The sequence below is a fragment of the Eulemur rufifrons genome, chromosome 2 (assembly GCF_041146395.1).
Source record: "Eulemur rufifrons isolate Redbay chromosome 2, OSU_ERuf_1, whole genome shotgun sequence".
NCBI classification, from domain to species: Eukaryota; Metazoa; Chordata; class Mammalia; order Primates; family Lemuridae; genus Eulemur; species Eulemur rufifrons.
Window position 1 is genome coordinate 99983019 of NC_090984.1, and position 24345 is coordinate 100007363.

The 24345-nt window shown below is 38.3% G+C and overlaps 1 protein-coding gene and 1 non-coding gene across 3 annotated transcripts in view; one reads left to right on the top strand and one right to left on the bottom strand.

Annotated features, from left to right (window-relative positions):
* PSEN1 (presenilin 1) overlaps nt 1-24345 on the top strand; it is a 65045-nt gene that overhangs the window by 15425 nt on the left and 25275 nt on the right. For both annotated transcript variants that reach the window (XM_069488495.1, XM_069488500.1), the window contains exons 4-6: nt 10141-10391; nt 12926-13067; nt 22594-22661. In XM_069488495.1, the coding sequence (XP_069344596.1) occupies nt 10141-10391; nt 12926-13067; nt 22594-22661 (461 nt within the window). The remainder of the gene's footprint in view (nt 1-10140; nt 10392-12925; nt 13068-22593; nt 22662-24345) is intronic.
* LOC138381116 (U7 small nuclear RNA) lies at nt 5215-5277 on the bottom strand. The gene has a single exon (XR_011233052.1). It is a non-coding gene; the product is annotated as a U7 small nuclear RNA (small nuclear RNA).

A 24345-nucleotide genomic window follows, 5' to 3' on the forward strand; every position in this document is an offset into this window, starting at 1 on the left:
CTACAGTGCAGGCTTAGGAGCTGCATGTTTCTAATTGTAGAAATCCAGACACTATCCATAAGTCCTATAGGATTGATACTTTTTCTTATAAACTTAAGTGTGGCAAAAACTGCCATGAACAAAGTCAAAGAACAAACTAGGGCAAAGGTTTGTGATGCATAATGTCAAATATTCCCTAATACAAACAGAATTCTTACAAAGTCAAAAGGAACGTGAACAACTCAAACATTAACAAAGAATACAAACAATATGTATAGAAGAAGAAATATAAATGTCAATAAATATGTGAAAAGCCTAGTTAATCAACCTTACTAATAATCAGAGACAAAAATTAAAACTTCATTTTTCCCCTATCGGTGTGTAAAGATTGATACCCATTGCTACTGAGTGTGTGGAGAAACAGCCTTTCTCATATGCTGTTCGTGGGAGTTAAATTAGTATTTATTTGGAGGCAGGTTGTCAGTTGAATCTACCAATACACATGCCTTCTGGAGATAATTTAGCAATTAATCTAATCTGACTTAGCATTTCAGCTGGTAGAAATTTATCCTATAAAAACATTACCACAAGAATTTTTATTGAAGCTTTATTTATTAATAAAACAGTGAGAATTTGGAGATGATATAAATCTTTTATCACTGGGGCATTAGTTACTTATGGTTTACCCATTTAGTAGTATAATGAAATGGCTAACAGTCAAATCTCCACTCTAGAATTTCTTAGTGCTATGATCTTTGGCAAATTATCTGGCCTTGCTAAGCTTCAGTTTCTTTATCTGTTAAATGAAGTCTATAATAAACTTAGGGCTTTATTTAAATTAAATGAGATCCACCCAAAGTGTTTACCATACTTCAATAAATATTAACAATTATTATCAAAATTGTCATTACCATGCTCCCATTGTAATATTTAAGATTAAGGTATATTTACATGTCAGGCATAGAAGGGTATTCAACATATTATTAAGTGATTAAGCAAATTGATGAATATGGTTTTTAAAAAATCTAAACATGCATCACATTGCTCACCATGTTCATATTGTAGGACAGAGGGGATTATAACTTTCTATGTTATAAACAATTACAGAAATAAACACTAAAAAAAGGGAGAAAACAAGTTTAAAAAATTACAAAAAGAACCACACAGGTATTATACTATATTAAAAATGCTGCCATAATTTTTGCTGCTTGAGAAATAACTTCCACAGGCTGTGGGTGGCTTGACCTGTCCTTGCATTATGTTCTGAAGCAAGGTGAAGGGAGAAAATTAAAATGAAGCCCCTGACTTAATGCTGCAGGAACTGTGAGGAATCTGGCTTCATTGGAACTCACTTCCCACATACTCACCACTTCCCATAGGACCCCGCCCTCTCTGAAACTTACATCATTTATATAGTGAGTCATCCTTCCCTTTGTCACTGAAATGAAATCATTTATAATGGCTACAACACTGGTTTTTCTTAACCTTAAAAATAAAAACCTTTAAGGGCAAAGCAATGGAGACAGTTAAAAGGTCAGTGGTTGATCAGTGTTTAGGGAGGAGGGAAAGGGGTAAATTATGAAGCACAGAAGATTTTTTTAGGGCAGTGAAATTATTCTGTAAGATACTATAATGGTAGATACATGTCATTGTATATTTATCCAAACTTGTAGAATGTATGCCACCAGGAGTGAATCCTAAGATAAACAAACTATGGACTTTGGGTGATAACAAAGAGTCGATGTAGGTTCCTCAGTTGGAACAAATGTACCACTCTGGTGCATGATGTTGATAGTAGGGGAGGCTGGGGATAGGCAGGAGGATCGCTTGAGCCCAGGAGTTTGAGGTTGCTGTGAGCTAGACTGACGCCACGGCACTCTAGCCTGGGCAACAGAGTGAGACTCTGTCTAAAAAAGAAAAGCCTGCTGGGACTTTGAGTTAGATTACATGGAATCTATGGATAAATTTAGTGGGGACTTGGTAGAAGATGTCAATCTTAACAATATTGAGTCTTCCAATCTAAAAACATAACATAGTTCTATGTTTATTTAGGTCTTCTTCATTTTTTTAATTTTTTAATTTTTTTTTTTTTACTTTTCCCAGGTAGTACATCAAGTGAGGTGGTCTTTTTTCTAACAAAAAAAATTTTAGGTTGGTCTGAGTGCAGTGGTGTTTACAACTAATTGATCACAACCAGTTACAGATTCCTTTGTTCCTTTTCCACTCCACTGCTTCACTTGACCAGCCTTTAAGAAATGATAGATTATTTTTTAAATAAATAAATAAATTTTAAGTTGTAAATAACACATAACAAAACACTTATTTTTATTTTTCTGAGACAGAGTCTCACTCTGTTGCCCAGGCTAGAGTGCTGTGGCATCAGCCTAGCTCACAGCAACCTCAAACTCCTGAGCTCTAGTGATCCTCCTGTCTCAGCCTCCCCAATAGCTGGGACTACAGGCATATGCCACAATGCCCAGCTAATTTTTTCTATTTGAGTTGCCCGGCTAATTTCTTTCTATTTTTAGTAGAGACAGGATCTCACTCTTGCTCAGGCTGGTCTCAAACTCCTGACCTCAGTGATCCTCCCGCCTTGGCCCTCCTGAGTGCTAGGATTACAGGCATGAGCCACCATGCCCAGCCCATAACAAAACATTTAAAATTTACCATCTTAACCATTTTTAAGTATACTGTTAAGTAGTATTAGCTATATTCACATTGTCATACAACAGATCTCTAGAACTTTTTCAACTTTCAAAACGGTAACTCTATACCCAGCTTTCCATTTTCCCCTTCCTTCAGCTCCTGGCAATCACAATTATTCTTTCTGTTCCTATGAGTCTGACAACTTTAAGTACTTCATATCAATAAAATCATACAGTATTTGTCTTTTTGTGACTTGCTTATTTCATAGCATAACTCCCTTAAGGTTCATACATATTGTAGCATGTGACAGGATTTCCTTCTTTTTAAAGGCCGAATAATATTCTATCATATATATGTACCACATTTTCTTTATTTATCTGTCAGTAAACATTTGAGTTACTTCCGCCTCTTGCTATACTAAATAATGGCACAGTAAATATGGGTATGCACATATCTCTGTGAGATCCTGCTTTTAACTCAGTTTCTTTTTGATACATACCCAGAAATGGGATTGCTGGATCACATGGTAATTCTATTTTTAATTTTTGGGGAAACCTACGTATTGTTTTCCATAGTGGCTGCACCATTTTACATTCCCACCAATAGTGCCCAAGGGTTTGTTTCTTCACGTCATCACTTCCACTTGTTATTTTCTTTCTTTTGATGGTGGCCATCCTAAGGAGCGTGAGGTGATATATCATTGTAGTTTTGATTTGCATTTCTCTAATGATTAGTGATACAGAGCATCTTTTCCTGTGCTTCTTGGTCATTTGTATATCTTCTTTGGAGAAATACCTATACAAGTCCTTTGCTTATTTAAAAAAATAGGGTTTTTTTACTATTGAATTGTAGTTTTTTGTATGTTCTGGATATTAATCTCATCATGTATATGATTTACATGTATGTGATATTTTTCTCCAATTCTGGAGGTTATCTGTTCACTCTGTTGATTGTTTCTTGTGATACGTAGAAGTTTTTAAGTTTGGTGTTGTCCCGTGTCTATTTTTGCTTTTGTTCTTTCATTTCTCTTAGCAATATTTTGTAATTTTCAGTGTACAGGATATTTGGGCATCCCTCAGGTTCAGTAATTCACTAGAAGGACTCATAGAACTCAGAAAAGCTGTTATATTCAGAGTTATAGTTTATTACAGTGAAAGAATACAGATTAAAATTAGCAAAAGAGGCTGGGCTCGGTGGCTCACGCCTGTAATCCTGGCACTCTGGGAGGCTGAGGCGGGTGGATCGCTCGAGGTCAGGAGTTCGAGACCAGCCTGAGCAAGAGCGAGACCCCGTCTCTACTAAAAATAGAAAGAAATTATCTGGCCAACTAAAAATATATATATTAAAAAAAAAAATTAGCTGGGCCTGGTGGCGCATGCCTGTAGTCCCAGCTACTCAGGAGGCTGAGGCAGTAGGATCGCTTAAGCCCAGGAGTTTGAGGTTGCTGTGAGCTAGGCTGACGCCACGGCACTCACTCTAGCCCAGGCAACAGAGCGAGACTCTCTCAAAAAAAAAATAAATAAATAAAAATAAAAATTAGCAAAAGAAAAAGACACATAGAGCAGGGTCCAGGAGACACCAGGTACAAGCTTCCCCCAGTGGAGGACAGGCACTCCTCTCCCAGGGAATTTGTGCCGACAGTGCTTAATTCTGGCAATAATGTGTGACAACACACTTGGAATACTGCCAACCAGGAAAGTTCCCCGAGCCTTGGTGTCTACGTCAGACATGGCTGACCTTAGTGCTCTATTTCTTCCAGAGGCCAAGCTGATACTGTATGACCCAGGACCCCCACCAGATCGCATTGTTAACAGAAACTGGCTGGCACGACCCAAGGCTTCATGTAAACAAAGACAGTCTGAACAGGCAGGACATTCCAAGGACTTAGAGCTCATCTTCCAGGAGCTCAGCAGGGGCCACATCTTTTATTGGCATGTGCAGGGTTTGGATATTGATCCTTTGACTGTACAACAGACCTGTGCATCATCCTTCAGGTCTCAGTTCACACATTACTTCTTCAGTCAGGTATTTTCTTTGTCTTCCCCCCACCCTTTTTTTTTTTTTGAGAAGGAGTCTTGTTCTATCACCTGGGCTAGAGTGCCGTGGCGTCAGCCTAGCTCACAGCAACCTCAAACTCCTGGGCTCAAATGATCCTTCTGTCTCAGCCTCCCAAGGAGCTGGGATCATGATTGCGCACCACCATGCCCGGCTAATTTTTCTATTTTGAGTAGAGACGGTCTCGCTCTTGCTCAGCCTGGTCTTGAACTCCCAACCTCAAGCGATCCTCCCACCTGGACCTCCCAGAGTGCTAAGATTACAGGCGTGAGCCGCCATGCCTGGCCTCAGACAGGTGTTTTCTGGCCACACTATCTAAAAGCAGTCCCATCTCAGGTATTCTGTATTATATCACCCTGTTTATTACTTTTAGAGTACTATCCCAGTGTATGATTACCTTATTTATTATCTGTCTCCCTCTGTTTGAAAGCAGTTCATGAGGGCAGGAAACTTACCTGTCTTGTTTACTGCTATATCCCTGGCATCAAGCACAGTGTCTTGCACATATCTGGTGTTTACTGTTTTTTTCCCCTTGGGAGTTTTTCTGGTGAAAATCAGAAAACCTGCTAGACAAATTCTAAAAGAGCTGTAACACTTATTTTTTAAATTAACATAGTTATCAGTACTTAGGAACTAAAAGTATCATAAGCCAAATACAAAAATGGCAAAGGAAATTAATAGTTAGTTCATGAAAAAGTACTCAACCTTCCTGATAATAAGAGAAACAGAAATTTAAATTATACTGAGATCCCCTGTTTCACCTATCAGATTGGTAAAAATCCAAGCACTTGGTAACACAAGGGTGTGATGAATTATGTGGTCTCCTATATTGCTGTGTCTCTAAACTGGTGCAGTCCATAGGAAGGGCAGTTTGACAACATACATCAGAATTTGAAATGCAAATACACTTTGACCCAGCAATTATACTTCAGGAGATTTACTTTAACAGTATGCCCACACACGTTAAGTGACTTATAGGGTGCATTCATTGCAGTGCTGTTTATAATGGCAAAAAATTGGAAACAAGTTAAATGTTCATCATTAGGGGACTGGCTAAATAAATTGTGATACATTTATAAACTGAGTATGTAGCTGGTTAAAAAAAAAATTTTTTTTTGAGGCAGGGTCTTTGCTTTTCGCCCAGGCTGGAGTACAGTGGCATCATCATAGCTCACTGCAGTCTCAGACTCCTGGGCTCAAGCCATTCTCCTCCCTCAGCTTCCTGAGTAGTTGGGACTACAGGCTCATGCCACCACTCCTGGCTTACTTTATTTTTTGTAGACATGGGGGCTTGCTGTGTTGTCCAGGGTAAATAATTATTTTTTTAAAGAATGAGGATGTTCTTTATGTACAGATGTATAAAAAATCTCTAAGATACATAGTTAAGTGAAGAAAGCAAAGTGCAGTGCAGTACATTTACTGAACTAATATTTGTGTGAAAAGGGGGAATGAGAATTTTTTTTTTTTTTTTTTTTTTTTGAGACAGTCTCACTCTGTCACCCTGTCTAAAGTGCAGTGGTATCATTGTAGTTCACTGCAACCTCAAACTCCAGGGTTCAAGTGAGCCTCCTGCCTCAGCCTCCGAAGTAGCTGGCACTATAGTTATATGCCACAACGCCCAAAAACATAGTTTTAAAAATAGCATCCAAAGTACTACAAAGAGAAAGGGTTTGTGTGTGAGAGAGAAAGGAGAGAGAGAATGAATGTGTGTGTGTGTATGTATGTGTTACTGTTAAACAGTGCTCTAGTATCCCATTATCAGCCTCAGGGGAAGGACAGGGTTGGGTTGGCTAATGTTCATTATAAACCAGAATAGCCAGTTGAGGACTGTGAATGAGCATATGATTGCCTCTTTCATGCTAGGCTTACCTAATGAAACTGTTCATATGGCCTAATAGGATGGCTGTGGTGCCATAGAAAGAACACAAGTTTTGAAGCAAGAGACTTGAATTTGATTCCTGCCTCTACTGCTTTCTGGTTGTTAGATTTTAGACAAGTTACTTTTGTGTTCATCTACCAAAGCCTCTCAAGATATAAAAAGAATAAATGAAATAATGTGACAGTACTTTGTAAATTATCAAACACTATCTAAAGATAGCTATTATTCCATGTATTTTAGTTTATATTGAACATTAATCAGTCCATCAAGTTGGTCAGAACTGTATTGTTGAACATTAAATTGCAGACATAACATTCTTAGCAAATGGCTTAGTTACTCCCTTCTCTGGGAAAATATTATGAATTCTGTCAATTCTCTTGCTCCTCTCCTATCTGTCACACCATGTCCCTGTCCTCCAGACATCGCTTTCCTCATAACCATTTCCATCCTACTGGACTTTGGCCACTCTAGTGACTTGAGTTCAGCAAAAATTATCTTTCTTGATGGGCGGTATATATATTTCTACCTTTTATGCTTTGGAATAGTTGTCTTTCCATTCTATATAGGGTTTGGATCTTCATAACTATTTTCTCTGTGAGGTCCAACAGTTACTTCCTGACCTCCAGACTGAGGAGGAGGGCACCCATGCTTTTATAAGGCCAATTCCTCTCTCTCTTGTCCCATCTGTCTTTGTCTGGTTTGTGTTGCTGTAACAGGACACCACAGACTATGTAATTTATAAAGAAAAGAAGTTTATTTGGCTTACAGTTCTCAAAGCTGAGAAAGCAAAGGGCATGGCACCAGCATCTGGTGAAAGTCATTCTCCTGGTTTGTAGGCAGACAGGCAAGAGAGCCCATGCAGGAGAGAGCTTGCTTTTATAACAGAGCCACTCCCATGATAACTAACCCACTCTTGCAATAATGGCATTACAGGTTGAATATCCCTAATCCCCAAATCTGAAATCCCGAGTGCTCCCAAATCAAAAACTTTTTGAGCACCAACATGATGCTCAAAGGAAATACTCCTTGGAGGATTTTGGATTTTGGGTTTTCGGATTCAGTATCCTCAGCCAGTAAGTATAATGAAAATATTCCAACATCGGAAGTCTGAAACGCTTCTGGTACCAAACATTTCGGATAAGGGATACTCAACCTGTAATCCATTCATGAGGGCTCCGCCTCCCAAAGGCCCCGCCATTTAACACCACCACAATGGCAACCAAGTTTCAACACATGAACTTCTGGGGGACATATTCAAACTATAGCATCCTCCTTTTAGTCCCTACCCTATTCCATTAGTTATCATCCCTGTTTTGTATATTCAATCTCTTCCTCTAAATCGTAAGTCTACACTTTGAGCTGACAAGTATATTCAAGTCTCTAACAGCTCTAAAATAACTTGAAAAAGTTTGAATACCTCTCTGTTGTCAAACCTTTAAAGCTTTTTTTTTTTTTTATTGCTTCAAAGATTGATTGCCTTTACTTTCTTAATTTTCATTCATTTTCCAGTCCATTCTGTGATTTATGATCTGACTTCCCTCTTCACTGTTAGTTTTGTAAAAAGCTTGGCGATCTTCCCATTGCCAAACTCAGTGGCTTTTTAGCTCTTATCCTGCCTGCCCGTTGACCAACCGTTAATGACACCTTCTTGAATTGTGCTCCACTTTTGGCTCCTGTGTTACATAGATTTCTGGGTTTTCTTTCCTCTCCCCTATTCCTTTAATGTCTTTTGCTGGTTTTCTCCCATCATCTGCTGCTTAAGCTTAGAGGTTATTTACATTTCTCTCCTTTGTCATCTTCTCACTCTGTATTTTTCCTTCCACAACTGTTTATATTACATTAATGACCAATAAGTCCACGCTGTTCCTATTTTTAGCTATACTCTCCTTGACATTTCATCATTTATGAGGCTATAGAGACTAATGACTTCCTCCAACCTCTTCTGAGCTTGAAATTTGTATTGCTAACTGCCTTTGGACTTTCCTGCCTGGTTGTAGGTACTTCAAATTCACCTGTATCTCTAAGCAAAATATTTCTACTCTCGTCCAGCCTGCTTATCTTGTGTTCCCTATCCCTATCAATGCCTGAGTTTGAACCCAGATCAGAATTTCAGTATTGCCACAGCAGAATACCTGGAATATAGTAAAATTTTGATAATTATTTGTGGGATGAATAAGCAGTTATTAAATATGGAATGTATTTTTAATGAGTACTAGTAATACTCTATAGTAGTACGTAGTTATACTATGTAGTAAAAAATGAGGTATGAGAGTGACTCCTTCTCAAATGATCTTCCTACTAGAACCCAAGCTTAAGCTAATGACATGTGACCAGCAACAGTGACTGTCAATCTGCTTTCATCTCCTATTTACTTATCTAAGAGGAGGAGGAATGCCGGTTTTTTGGTCACCTGTTATTTTTATTGTTGTTGTTATTGCTGTTATTATTCATCCTACCCTTTACAAAAACTGAATTGTAAGTTATGAACAGTGATACCAATAAAAGAAGTTGAACTTGAAGAATAGGAAAAGATAAACCCAAGATAAGGATAAAAGTAACAAAACAGTGTCTGGATGAAAGTTCTGAGGAAAGTGGAATCTAAGAAAGACTCTAATTTCATTCATCTTGTATGTATTGTTCTCTTACTCTGTACAGGGCCTGGTTGGGGGGGTGGGGAAGGTAGAGATATGGACCATCACAATTGTTTAAGGCCTGGTTTCTCTCTGTGAAGATTTTTTTAATTGCATAAATTTTTGAAATAATTGTAGCATTACATGCAATTGTAAAAAATAATACAGAGAGATCCCTTGAACATCACTACAAGGATTTTAAAGTCCTATTAGTAATTAAGGTAAGATAGTTCCTTTGTAACTGGTATGAAACCACGGTTAGAAAATACTAAATGAATTTGGAAAAAGTGTGATTACTCTGCCTACAGCTATAGCAAATAAAGGTTTTAGTCAGACTTCAAAGGGTGAGTACAATTGTTTGTTGGTTTTTTTTTTTTTTTTTTTTTGAGACAGAGTGTCGCTTTGTTGCCCGGGCTAGAGTGAGTGCCGTGGCATCAGCCTAGCTCACAGCAACCTCAAACTCCTGGACTTAGCCACCATGGCCGGCTAATTTTTTGTATATATATATTTTAGTTGGCCAGATAATTTCTTTCTATTTTTAGTAGAGAGGGGGGTCTCACTCTTGCTCAGGCTGGTCTCGAACTCCTGACCTTGAGGGATCCACCCGCCTCGGCCTCCCAGAGTGCTAGGATTACAGGTGTGAGCCACCACGCCCGGCCGGGTACAATTGTTGTATTAGGTTGAGAATGGATGGGGAGAGTGAGGTAAAGGAGGCCCAGATAAAAGGGAGGGCGTGAGTGCCTTCAGGGAATAATAGTAAATAATCTAGACTTTTAAACTGCACACTTCCTGTAAACTGGTTCTTTCTTCCCTCATGTTTTTTAGAACTCAAGTGATGACGAGCCTATTGTTAATCCCAGGTCTAACTGTTACATTTTCTGTTTTTGATATAGAATACCTGGATTCTGCTGAGAGTCTGATTTACTGAAAAAGTTTTTCTTGTGATTTTAGAATGACAATAGAGAACAGCAGGACCATGGCGACAGGCGGAGACTTGGCAACCCTGAGCCATTATCTAATGGACGACCACAGGGTAACTCCGGGCCTGTGGTGGAGCAAGATGAGGAAGAAGATGAGGAGCTGACGTTGAAATATGGCGCCAAGCATGTGATCATGCTCTTTGTCCCTGTGACTCTCTGTATGGTGGTGGTTGTGGCTACCATCAAATCGGTCAGCTTTTATACCCGGAAGGATGGGCAGCTGTACGTATGAGTGCATATTTTGTTATTCTTAAGGCCAGTATGGCTTTTCTCACAGTGCATCATCATCACCTTGAAGGCCCCTGTGCTAAAGGGGCATGGCAGCTAGAGAGTCCATCTTCTCTGATGGCCAGAAGCAGTTGAGAGAGCGAGGGGTTATAAGTAGAGAAAATGAACACTGCAGAAATATGTTTCCTATATGGCATCACTGGATAGGGCTGGATTTATTTGGAATTGAGCACGTGAAGAGTAATCTTAGCCAGATGCAGTGGCACATGCCTCTACTCCCAGCTACTTGGGAGGCTGAGGTGAGAGGATCACTTGAGCCCAGGAGTTCGAGACCAGCCTGGGCAACACAGCAAAACCCCGTCTCAAAAAGAAAAAAAAAAAGATAGCAATCCTTCCTGCCTCAGGAGCCACTGATCTTTTTGTTCTCCTTGGAATGTTCTTTCCTTTTCTAACTTTTTTTTTTTTTTTTTTTTTTTTTTTTTGAGACAGAGTCTCACTCTGTTGGCCCAGGCTAGAGTGAGTGCCGTGGCGTCAGCCTAGCTCACAGCAACCTCAAACTCCTGGGCTCAAGCGATCCTCCTGTCTCAGCCTCCCGAGTAGCTGGGACTACAGGCATGCACCACCATGCCCGGCTAATTTTTTCTATATATATTTTTAACTGTCCATATAATTTCTTTCTATTTTTAGTAGAGATGGGGTCTCACTCTTGCTCAGGCTGGTCTCGAACTCCTGAGCTCAAACGATCCGCCCACCTCGGCCTCCCAGAGTGCTAGGATTACAGGCCTGAGCCACCACGCCCGGCCCCTTTTCTAACTTTGATAAATTAAATTCCTGTTACCCTGCTCATCTTGGCCTAGATGTTAAGCAAAGATAACTTTCCCGATTCTCCTAACAGAATTAGGTCCTTCATGTTATTCTTTCTGCTAGCAACTTGTTCTTTCTCATTTGTCACAATTTACAAATATATATTTATTTACATTATTTAAATACTTAAATTTCCTTCTTTATTGTAAGGCCTATGAGGGTACTTTGTCTACAGAGCTAGGTATGTAATAAATGCTTGGCAAAAACATTTTTTAACTGAAAGAATGAATAACTCATGCAAAGCTGGCAGTCTCTGGACTCTTCAGGAGCTGTCATGTGGATTCCCTCGTGCTGCTACTGTCAGCCCTTGGCCTCTAAGAAAAGTGCTTCCATTCAGATGTCACCTAGGTCTGTCCCTAATACTCTCATGGGGCCCCAAGAAGAGTTTTAAGTAAGTTTTAGAATTTAAAATCGTAGAGTAGTTGAAAAACTGCATGGTATTCTGAAAGCCAAGATTTTAGTCTTTTGAGAGAAGGGCCAAGACAGTAGTGGGCAAGGGTTAGAGATAACCAAAGAGAATGGGGAATATTAACATTACCTGTATAAGTTAGGGTTAGGTTTGGCAACATATTATAAAATAAGGGTTGGCAAGCTACAGCCCACAGACCAGATCTGCCTGCCACCTGTTTTTGTGAATAAATTTTCAATGGAACACAACCTTGCCCATTTATTTATACATGGTCTTATGGCTGCTTTCATGCTACAATGGCACAGTTGAGTGGTTGCAGCAGAGACCGTACAACCTACAAAGCTTGACATATTTATTGTCTGATCCTTTACAGAAAGTTTGCTGACCCTGTTACAGAAAATCAAAACAGCCGGTTTAAATGATACACATATTTTCTCTCTCTCCCATAGAGTAGTGCAGAAGGAGGCAGTCCTGATTGGTACAGTGCCTTCACATTCAAGGACTCAAGCTCCCTTCTTCTTCAGCTTCTATCTGCTAGGTTACTCCAGGGTCCAGGCTGGAGGCCCAGCCTTCGTTCAGATAGCAGGAAGGAGTGAGGCAGAAGAGGACTTAGGACATCTCAGCAGAATTCACTCCTTTCTTAGAAGTTCCATACTCAACACATCTCCCTGTAACTCATTGGCCATTTCTGAGTCTCATGGCCACACATAAATATAAGGGAATCAGAAATAAAGTCTTTGGCTGGGAACATTGGCACCTGGAATAAACATGTTTTTATGTGAATGAGAAGGGGAAGATGAATATGTGACATTATCTCAAGACAACTCCAGTTGTAATCACTCTGCAGATGAAAGACAATAATTATAAGCCATATCACCTTCCTCTGATAACCTCTTGTCAGCCTACGTACTTTATGTGGCAGAATCTGGTTCTTTAACAAATTAATAATATACTATGAAGAAAGAACATTTGATGAAGTAATTATTTCAATGTAAAGCATCCACTAGATGGAGCCAGTGTCTGGTTCACACGTAAGTCCTTCTCTTACGTGTGTTAGGTATTTTATTTTGAAGCAGTTATTTTAGAGCATAACTATCTTTCTTAGGTTAAAAGTTCTTAGCTAGATTGATGAGATGGAACCAAGTGACTTATAAGATGTTAACTGAATCAAGGAAAACAAAATTCTGGTCTTGGAGGGAGTATGTGGTTTGGGATCAATGCTTACCTAGGACTTCTGTGTTTTGTTTTATTGTAGAATCTATACGCCATTCACAGAAGACACCGAGACTGTGGGCCAGAGAGCCCTGCACTCAGTTCTGAATGCTGCCATCATGATCAGTGTCATTGTTGTCATGACTATCCTCCTGGTGGTTCTATATAAATATAGGTGCTATAAGGTGAGCATGAGATGCAGAGCTTTGCTTTCCACCTTATTCTTGTTATGATTGGGTTTTCTTGTCACATACCTTACTTGATCTAGTGAAGAAAAAGGTCTTATGTTCTAGAGCTGAGTTAATTTTTAGTTTTCTTACCCCACATTGAGGAGCATTTTAAAAATATGCACATGCCTGGTAACCCTAGCTACTCAGAAGGCTGAGGCGAGAGAATTGCTTGAGCCCAGGAGTTTGAGACCAGCCTGGGCAACATATTGAGAACCTGTCTCGAGAAATATATATATAACCAGCTGGGCACGGTGGCTTGCGCCTGTAATCCTAGCACTCTGGGAGGCCGAGGCGGGAGGATCACTCGAGATCAGGAGTTCGAGACCAGCCTGAGCAAGAGCGAGACCCCGTCTCCACTAAAAATAGAAAGAAATTATCTGGCCAACTAAAAATATATATACAAAAAATTAGCCGGGCATGGTGGCACATGCCTGTAGTCCCAGCTACTCGGGAGGCTAAGGCAGTAGGATCGCTTAAACCCAGGAGTTTGAGGTTGCAGTGAGCTAGGCTGACGCCATGGCACTCACTCTAGCCCGGGCAACAAAGCGAGACTCTGTGTCAAAAACAAAAAAAGAAAGAAAGAAATTAGCTGGACAACTAAAAATATATATAGAAAAAATTAGCTGGACATGGTGTCACATGCCTGTAGTCCCAGCTACTCGAGAGGCTGAGGCAGAAGGATCCCTTGAGCCCTGGAGTTTGAGGTTGCTGTGAGCTAGGCTGATGCCATGGCACTCTAGCCCGGGCAACAGAATGAGACTCTGTCTCAAAAAAAAGAAAAAAAAACCAAACCACCACCAACAAAATATATATATTAAATAATACATATTATTTGTATAATTTATAATATGTTATATAATATAATTTATATATGCTACATATAAATAATAAAAATACAAAAAGTCACAAATGGAAAACAAATATTTTCATATAATGCCACAATCTAAGTGGTTTTAATATTTCAATTTGCAATATACTTATGACATTCCAAAGGGATATACCCTAAGACCTTTGGGTATCCCCTCATTCTCAGATAGCACTATAGGATATAATGGTCCCTATAAAATATGGTATAACTGAAAAAATCAGATTTGAATACAGAACAACAAAGCCACCGTCAGATATGGGTATTAAACTCACTGGTGACTGGCCATACCTTGCCTAAACTCCATTCCCTCACCATCTCTCCTGCAGTAGCACTACCCTTTCCTTGGGAAATGGGGGCAGGGAGGTTGTACAGAAAGACACAGGCCCAACCATCCCAACCTCTCCCCTAACTCACTCTCTTGCTAAGTGACTGACTGCTGAATTTCAGCCACCTGGCACATGTTTCAAACTCATGCCTTAGAAAAATTACAAATTATTACAAGTCGTAGACCTTTAAGGTCATTTTCAAATAATAGGAATTATAAAAGCTAACTTTCCAAATATTGGAATCTACTCTATTTCCTTTTGGTATTTATTTCTGTATGCTTTTTTATTAATAACATGGTTAAAATGTTTAATCAGTATGTGTCCTTTCTTAACCTTTAGTTTGGTGTAAGCATTTTTCCATATTATGAATTCTTAGGAAATGCAGGCCAGACGCTGTGGCTCACACCTATTATCTCAGCACTTTGGGAGGCCAAGGCAGGAGGATCACTTGAGTCCAGGAGTTTGAGATCAGCCTTGGCAATATACTGAGATCCTGTCTCTACAAAAAAAAAATTGTTAAATATTTCTATGGCTACATAATATTTGACTCAATGAGCATATTGTAGTCTACTTCCTCTAATTGCCCTGATGTTGGACATTTGAGTTGTTGTCAGTTATTTCACTATTATAAAATTCAGTGATATCTTTTTTTTTTTTTTTTTTTGCGACAGAGTCTTGCTTTGTTGCCTGGGCTAGAGTGAGTGCCATGGCGTCAGCCTAGCTCACAGCAACCTCAAACTCCTGGGCTTTAAGCGATCCTACTGCCTCAGCCTCCCAAGTAGCTGGGACTACAGGCATGCGCCACCATGCCCCGGCTAATAAATTTTCTATATATATTTTTAGTTGGCCAGATAATTTCTTTCTATTTTTAGTGGAGACGGGGTCTCGCTCTTGCTCAGGCTGGTCTCGAACTCCTGACCTCGAGCGATCCACCCGCCTCGGCCTCCCAGAGTGCTAGGATTACAAGCATGAGCCACCGCACCCGGCCAAAAATTCAGTGATATCTTTATGCTTAGAGCTTCTTCAATTTTACAAATTATTTTCTTAGGGTAAAATCCTAAGAACATGGAATTTCTGGGGCAAATTATCTATGTTTTTACTCTCTTGGTATACAAAATTCAGTTTTCAAAAAGGTTATATCCATTTGTACTCAACATCAGTAGTGAATGAGAGTATCTGTCTTACCCCACCAGCAATGAAGTTTTTAAAAACTCTGTGCTAGTTTTTATAGGTAAACAAAATGTCTTAATTTGCATTAAGTTGATTACTGGTAAGATCAAATACCTTTTCAATGGATACAAACTCTAAAGTTATACAGAGTTTAACCTTGCTTATTGAACATTTGAGTAGAAGTGTTAAAATAAGTGATGACTATCTGTAGTCTGACATTGGCACGTGGAGAACATTGACATGGAAAGGTGTATATGGTGATGACAGGTCGTCATCAATACTTAAAAAGCCAAAGAGCCAAGACGTAAATCCATGTTGGCAAACATTCCCTGCTCCCACTTTAAATATACTTGTTTCTTAATTTTCTTTATCCTTTTTTTCGCCATATATATTTTGTCTGCCAGTTCCATTCCTTTGTTTTATTAGACTCACTTTGTGACTCTTGGTTGGATCATATGCTACTTTTGTTCTTTTGGTTTTTTTTTTTTTTTTTTTTTTTAGATTTTATTGTGGAATGGAATTCTACCTTTTCTTGTAATCTAGAATTTGCTTCCAGATTTTTTGCCTCTCCTTTTCAAAGTACTTGTGTAATTGGTTAGATGGAGCTGTGGACTGATGATTATGTTACCCGAGTTTTTTTTCCTGGTAATTTTAGGAAATATTTGTCCAAGTTTTTGTATTTTCATGTGTAAAAGAAAAACCACCATCTCTAAACTATGTCTCCTTTTCTCTGCTTTTAAGCACGTATGGGTTTTCTCACTCTTGGGCAGTGATACGTAGATGATGATAGAGCACCATATCTGCCTTGTTTCATTTAATCAAAACACCAGCTTTATGAGCTGGGCCCTCCTGTTGTCCCATTTTGCAGATGGAGAACTGGGGCAGGGGTCCTACAGCTAGTATGAGTCAGAAGGTCATGGGTTAGTATGGGGATCTCAGTCCAGAGTTTGGCCTGGATCAACACATTCCTCTCAAACCCAATCCTCAATTCTGTGGTCCCAGCATAAGGGAAAGATATATGAATAGATATTTATGAATGTGTCAAAATATCATATGTACTCCAAAAATATGTTCATCAGTTATGTACCAGTTAAAAAAAGAGGAATACAGAAAAAAAAGAAAAGCCCATCAAAGGAGTTATAATTTTTGCTTTCAACCCTCTATTATTAACACATTTACCTAGATTACTTACTATTTTTTTGCTCTCACTTCATTCTTGATGTTCCATTTCCTTCTAGTATTACTGTCTGTACAACTTCCTTTAGTAATTCTTTTAGAGCAAGTCTGCTGGCCTCAATTTTTCTTAGTTTCCCTTCATCTTAGGTTGTTTTTATTTCACCTTTATACTAAAGGATATTGTTACTGAGCATAGAATTCTGTCTTCATGGTTCCGTTTTTTTCAGCATTTTAAAAATGATGTTCTGGCTGGGTGAGGTGGCTCACGCCTGTAATCCTAGCACTCTGGGAGACCGAGGCGGGTGGATCGCTCGAGGTCAGGAGTTTGAGACCAGCCTGAGCAAGAGTGAGAGCCCGTCTCTACTAAAAATAGAAGGAAATTATCTGGCCAACTAAAATATATATAGAAAAAATTAGCCAGACATGGTGGTGCATGCCTGTAGTCCCAGCTACTTGGGAGGCTGAGGCAGTAGGATCGCTTGAGCCCAGGAGTTTGAGGTTGCTGTGAGCTAGGCTGATGCCATGGCACTCACTCTAGCCCGGGCAACAAAGCGAGACTCTGTCTTAAAAAAAAAAAAAAAAAAATGATGTTCTATTTTCTTCTAACCTCCACGGTTTCTGATGACAATAGTCATTAGAATTGTTGTTCCCCTATAAGTAATACATTGTTTTTTCCTGGCTACTTTCGAGATTTTCTTTTTCTGTAATTTTCAGCATTTTAATTGTGTGCCTGTGTGTGGATTTCTTTGTTTATCCTATTTGGAGTTCACTGAGCTTTTTAAGTCTCTAGATTTATGTCTTTAACCAAATTTGGGAAGTTTTCAACCAGGATTTCTTCAAATATTTTTTTCTGTACCATATTGTTTATTCTCTGAGTAAACAGTCTCTTCTGAGACTGATGACACAAATAACCCTTATTATTGTTCCACAGGTCTCTGAGGCTCTGTTCATTTATTTTCCAAACTTTTTCTCACTATTGTTTGGTTTGAATAATTTCTTTTGATTTGTCTTCAAGTTCACTGACTCCTCCTGTCATTTGCTTTCTGCTACTGAGCCCATTCATTGAATTTTTATTTTATTTTATTTTATTTGGTTCTAAGATTTCCATGTTGTTGTTCTGTGCATTTTCTTTTTCTTTTTTTTTTGAGACTTTTCAAATTTTCATTTCAAGAGTGTTTTCTCTTCTTGGAGCATTTTCATAATAGCCACTTTAAAGGCCGTTAGAATTCCAACGTATATGTCACCTTGGCATTGGTGTTTGAGTCTTTTTCCATGAAAACTGAGATTTTTCTAGTTATTCCAAGTAATTTTGAATTGTATCTTGAACATTTTGACTATTATGTTATGGGCTGTGGTCTTGTTTAAATCCCATGGAGAATGTTAATATTTTTGTTTTATTGGCCAATCTGGTTGGGTTAGGTCACAAGTTCCAACCAGCCTCCTGTGGGCAGTGGTTCCATTGTCAGTTCAGTTTTCAGAGCTTTTACAGTGTTATCCAGGTCTGTCCTGTGTGTGTGCCGCCGGGTCATCAGTGGGAGTGGGATAGTGGTGGTCTACCTCTAATGCAGTTGTATGCTGCTGAGGGTCTGCCACACATGCTCACCTGGGAGAAGGGGCCCACTAGTTCATAAGCAGCTTCAAGAGGTTACATTCATGAACTTCTGCCTTTCTGTGATCTTTCTGGTACTTTTTGCTTTCTCTGGACTTCCCTTTTCTGTTCCTCTGGGCTTTATTTTCCTAGCATAAAGAAAGAGAGGAAGGAAGGAGAAAGAAAAGGGAAGAAATAAAGAAAGCGGAACAAAGGAAAGTTGGAAGGAGAGGAAGAAGGAAAGAAAGGACAGAAAAGAAAGAACAAAAACTATTTTCACACTTTGGTTGTTAGGAGACCCCCTTCCTGCTCCTCAAGCTAGAACTGAAGGACTTCTGGAGCTCCCATTGTCTTGCTAATGCCCCCTCAAGCTGTATTGAGTTCTTGAGGAGGAGGAGGGTGGTGCTGGAGGAAAAAAGGCTACTTCAGTGTACTTCTAATTCCCCAAGCCCACCTACCTCTCTTTACTTATTGTCATCTTCTGGCTACTGTCTGCTTTCTGCCCAGGTTTATAGTTGCGTTCTCGGGGAAAGAGGGTGGAATGTGCTTAACTGTCTTATCTAGTTATGTCTTATCAAGTAATGCTTCATTTTAGACAGTCTAAAAGGTGTATATTTAGCCAGATTTTCATACTTGTTCATTAGTGTTGTGTTGTTTTTGTGTTTTAATGTTCAAGTCTTAGCAAGCATAGCCAATTCTATAAAAATAAGTTGTTTACTTTGACTCCTGGTATAAAGTAAAAGGAGCTTTTGAGTCAGAAATTGAGAAACTTGCCAGAACCTGTTTGGAAATAAACCCTAAGGATTTCTCATATCACTGGTTGGTTGTGCAATGTCTGTGAGAAGAAACACAGGAAGCTAAAAGACCAAACCTTAAAAAATTAGAAACAGAAAAGGTAGTTAATTATTACACATAATTTGTTACAGTTGGAACTGTAACTTATTAAAGTCACATGACTTCTTGGCCTGGACAGTTCAGGGTTTAGAGGAGGTATTTGCTGTTGTATGCTGAAGTAGGGCACTTTTCTTTCAGAGCCTTTGGCACATGATTTTCTTTTAAAATTTTTTTCTTTTTTTAAAAAAGAATTTTACTTATTTTTATTTTTTTGAGACAGGGTCTCACTCTGTCGCCCTGGGTAGAATACATTGGCGTCGTCATCGTAGCTCGCTGCAACCTCAAACTCCTGGGCTTGTGCAATTGTCCTGCCTCAGCCTCCTGAGTAACTGGGCCACCACGCCCAGCTAATTTTACTCCTGAGCTCAAGTGATCCTCCCACCTCGGTCTCCCAGTGTGCTAGGATTACAGGCGTGAGCCACCTGATTTGCAAGATGAGGAAGGCCTATTTTACCACCTGATGTTCTAGAAAAAGGGGGTGCTATTTAGTCATCATAAGAGGCTTTGAATTCAGAAAATTACAACATAAATGGCCAATCTAAACAGGAAAACTAACCATTCTTACAGGCAAAGGGCTAATTTCACAATATAAAGAATACTTACAGGCCGGGCGCGGTGGCTCACGCCTGTAATCCTAGCACTCTGGGAGGCCGAGGCGGGTGGATCGCTCGAGGTCAGGAGTTCGAGACCAGCCTGAGCAAGAGCGAGACCCCGTCTCTACTAAAAAAAAATAGAAAGAAATTATATGGACAACTAAAATATATATATACAAAAAATTAGCCGGGCATGGTGGCGCATGCCTGTAGTCCCAGCTACTCGGGAGGCTGAGGCAGTAGGATCGCTTAAGTCCAGGAGTTTGAGGTTGCTGTGAGCTAGACTGACGCCACGGCACTCACTCTAGCCCGGGCAACAGCGCGAGACTCTGTCTAAAAAAAAAAAAAAAAAAAAAAAAAAAGAATACTTACAGGCATCCTAACCAATCAAAAAAGCCTGAGCAGAGAAATTATAAAAGAAATATAGATTACCAATAAATAAGTAGATAGATAAATGTGTGAGTGTATTTCTTCATTAGTAAAAAAAGAAATGCATACTAAAATAATAATATATTTGCATATTCGCTTGGTAAAGATTAATCCAGCCCTTTTTGTGAAGTAACTAAGCAAATGTGTTTTAATAATCAGCAATTAGTTATTTAGTCATTTAAAAATCATATTTTCAGAAAATATTTGGTGGCATGAGAATATGTAATAAAAGATTACATTTTTAAAAGCAGAATGTAAAACTGTATACTACTTGATTCTCATTTTATTAAAAGGTCTTTACATGTGCCTACACATGTAGACAGAAAACACGTCTGAAAGGAAAATATTAATATCAACTTTGGTTGTCACTGACCACTGGAAATAGTTGTCTTCTTTTAGTGTTTCTATATTTTTTAAGTGTTCTAATCGTGTGTTAGTTTTGATTCAGAAGAATAGTGCGTTTAAAAATAAAAACATCTCCCTTGCCAAAAACCCAAGGTAAAAAGCATCTCTTAAGAAAAAATGAGAATTTCTATTTGATATTTACTTTGGTCCTTAGTTTAGAGCTTAATATATAATAGAATATCAATGTATATCTCCCACTCCTTAAAACTTTCCTGTCTTGTAATATTTTATATGCTTATTCTGAAGTCTCAGCTTTAGACAATGGAGTATAGAGTATATGGGGAATGCCTTTCTGCTTAAGCACTGTTGGGTTTTTTTTGGCAGATGAAATAGAAGCAGGGCTCCCTTTAGAAAATTTTGCTAAAGTTGAAGTTTTTGGAAGAAAATGTACAAGTGTCCTCAGTTTACTTTGACATGTATTAAAAATAACATAGACTAGCTGGGCATGGTGGTTCACACCTATAATCCCAGCATTTTGGAAGGCTGAAGCAGGAGATTGAGGCAACATAGTGAGACCCTATCTCTTAAATAAATAAATAAACAAATAAGTAAGTAAATAAGACTAATGAATGAAAAATGGATGGAAATTTTATAAAGCTAGTACTGGAAAATGTGAATGGCAGAATCCAGGTGGTATATGTGTGTTCACTGTAAAATCCTTTAAACTTTGCTGTGTGTTTTAAGATTTTTATAATGTTGGGGGAAAATTTATGTGAAAAAGCACTAGAAATAACTTTGTTGTATTTAAAAAGTCAATTTAGGATATTCAGATGTCCAAGGAATATCAACTTCTAAGTAAAAGCCATTCTATTGGCCTTTTCCCAAATTATACTATTTTATAAGATTGTTTTAAAGAGAGAAATGTAGTGAGAATCTTTAAGAAATCCTTTCTTTCAAAGAAATTAATGATCACTGATTTTAAAGACCTTAGGTGATCAAAATACAGCCACAAAGAAAATTAACAGAGTCTTATCACAACCAGATTTTGGTAGCTCAGAGAGTGATTATTGGAACTGGATCCGGTGAATGAGTGTGGGAGGTTTCTTAAAAATGAAGACAAAAAATATTCTTGATTTGGAGGTTCTTTTCTCTCCTTTCTTTAAGGTTTGATTTCTGTTCTGATTAAGAGAGGTGTTTAGAAAGTTACTGGTTATATAGCTCCTCCTGTCATTAAACAATAAAATCTATTGAAAGATTAAAGCAAATAATGGGTGTATCTACTACAAAATATTTTCACTTTTGATTAAAAGTTACTTGGCAATTTATTGTGCTTTTCCATTCTGTTTTTAAAAGTTCTCCAGACTTCTTAGGTTGTGTATTTTCCCAAATATACCATTACATAAAATTACCATTAAAAATTTTTATTTTATTTAATAGTTCACAAAAATCAAATTTTTATTCTAGCCCTCATTAATAAGCTATACATTAATAATAGTGACTAGTATTTATAATACATAGTGCTATATAAATTCTGAATGATAATGATAGACTGACTTAGAATTTGTATTATTAATACTTATTAATCATACATACAAAATAAACACAGAATATTGCAGTACTTATTGAAACTTTAGATTTTGAATATTCTTATGTCAAATGGTTATCCAATTTAGAGGGCTTATTTTCTTTATAAAGCTGATATATGTATACGTAGATCACTTAACTGAATATCTGATTTTCAATTATTTTTGTTATTTCAGAAACACTGTAAGATTACTCCATTGAAAATATTTCTTCTTTAAAGCTTACATATTACCTATTGATAATTTGATATTTTAGAGTTCATTCTTTCCTTTTTAAAAATTTCACCTACTTTTAAAGGCTTATGTCTTGCTGAAGTTTCTATTTTATATTATGGGTAAGTCAGCACCAAAGAGTTCCATATAAATATGTAAGTATCCCAAAGCTATTTGTTCTGCTATTTGAAAAGCATAACATTCACAGATATAATATACTATTTTGGGGGTAAGAAATTTGTACTTTTTAAGAGTTGTGGGACCTGTTTATTATATTGAAATGCTTTCTTTTCTAGGTCATCCATGCCTGGCTTATCGTATCATCTCTTTTGTTGCTGTTCTTTTTTTCCTTCATTTACTTGGGGTAAGTTGTGATTGGTCTACCATTCAGAAATTAATTGTAGGCCGGGTGCAGTGGCTCACGCCTATAATCCTAGCACTCTGGGAGGCCAAGGTGGGCGGATCGTTTGAGCTCAAGGAGTTCGAGACCAGCCTGAGCAAGAGCGAGACCCCGTCTCTACTAAAAATAGAAAGAAATTATATGGACAGCTAAAAATAATATATATAGAAAAATTAGCCAGGCATGGTGGCGCATGCCTGTAGTCTCAGCTTCCCGGGAGGCTGAGGCAGTTGGATTACTTGAGCCCAGGAGTTTGAGGTTGCTGTGAGCTAGGCTGACGCCACGGCACTCTAGCCCGGGCAGCAGAGTGAGACTCTGTCTCAAAAAAAAAAAAAAAAAGAAATTAACTGTATTCGTGCTCCATGACTGTCACTTAAAGCCATGTATTTTGTTGATGAATTACTCTAAAGTGATAATTGTTTCTATATATAGGTCATACTTGGTATATAAAAGACAAGTCAATATTACTGATGAGGCATTCTTTTGTTCTTCCTTAGGTAGAATTGGAAGAACTCAAGAATGTAGTTAATTCTAAGCCTTTTTCAAGGTTGTATATTCTTCTAGTAGAAATCTGTGAATCAGAATAAGAAAGGATTTCAAGAATGTATATAAACATGAATTAATTTATTTTCATGCTTTTATGTTCTTTTTATCAGTGATTCTTTTTTTTTCTTTCAAATGAAATCTTTTTTTTTTTTTTTTTTTTTTGAGACAGAGTGTCGCTTTGTTGCCCGGGCTAGAGTGCCGTGGCGTCAGCCTAGCTCACAGCAACCTCAAACTCCTGGGCTTAAGCGATCCTACTGCCTCAGCCTCCCCAGTAGCTGGGACTACAGGCATACGCCACCATGCCCGGCTAATTTTTTTTCTATATATATTTTTAGTTGGCCAGATCATTTTTTTCTATCTTTAGTAGAGATGGGGTCTCGCTCTTGCTCAGGCTGGTCTCGAACTCCTGACCTCGAGCGATCCACCTGCCTCGGCCTCCCAGAGTGCTAGGATTACAGGCATGAGCCACCGCGCCCGGCCCCTCAAATGAAATCTTATGTTAAATTTTCACATACATTGTAGAAAAAAGTGGAGCTGCTCTGTTGAAAAGCATAGCAAGGCTCAGAGATTTGCCATCCTGCCCTTTCTTTCACCCCCAGGGGCTGAATACAATTTGTAAACCATTGTACTAACTCTCAAATTAGGAAGAGGCAGTAAAACTAATAAATAAATCAAAGAGTTATTTCCTTGGTTAGGGGTAAGGGGGAATAACCACAGACAAAAAAAGCAAATGTGAGATTTTATGTGAAATGGATGATATTCTAGGAAAAAAATTAATTACTGAGACTGACCACTGAAGAGGGAAAATCTGAACAGAGCAAAGTCCCTTGGTGTGGCTTGTAAGAAATAAATAAACAAACAAACAAAGTAAAGAAGAAATACAGAAGATTGCTGAAGGAGTTTCTATTCCACTTCCACTAATATCAACAACAGTACCAGGCCCCAATGGTTTCATAGGGAAATTCTGTGAAACCTTTAAGGAATGGATAACTCTATTTCAACTGTTCCAGAATGTAGGAAAAGAAGAAAAGCTTTCAGATTCATTTTATGAGGCCCACATAACATTGATAACTAAAGCCCTACAAGTATCAAGAAGAAAACT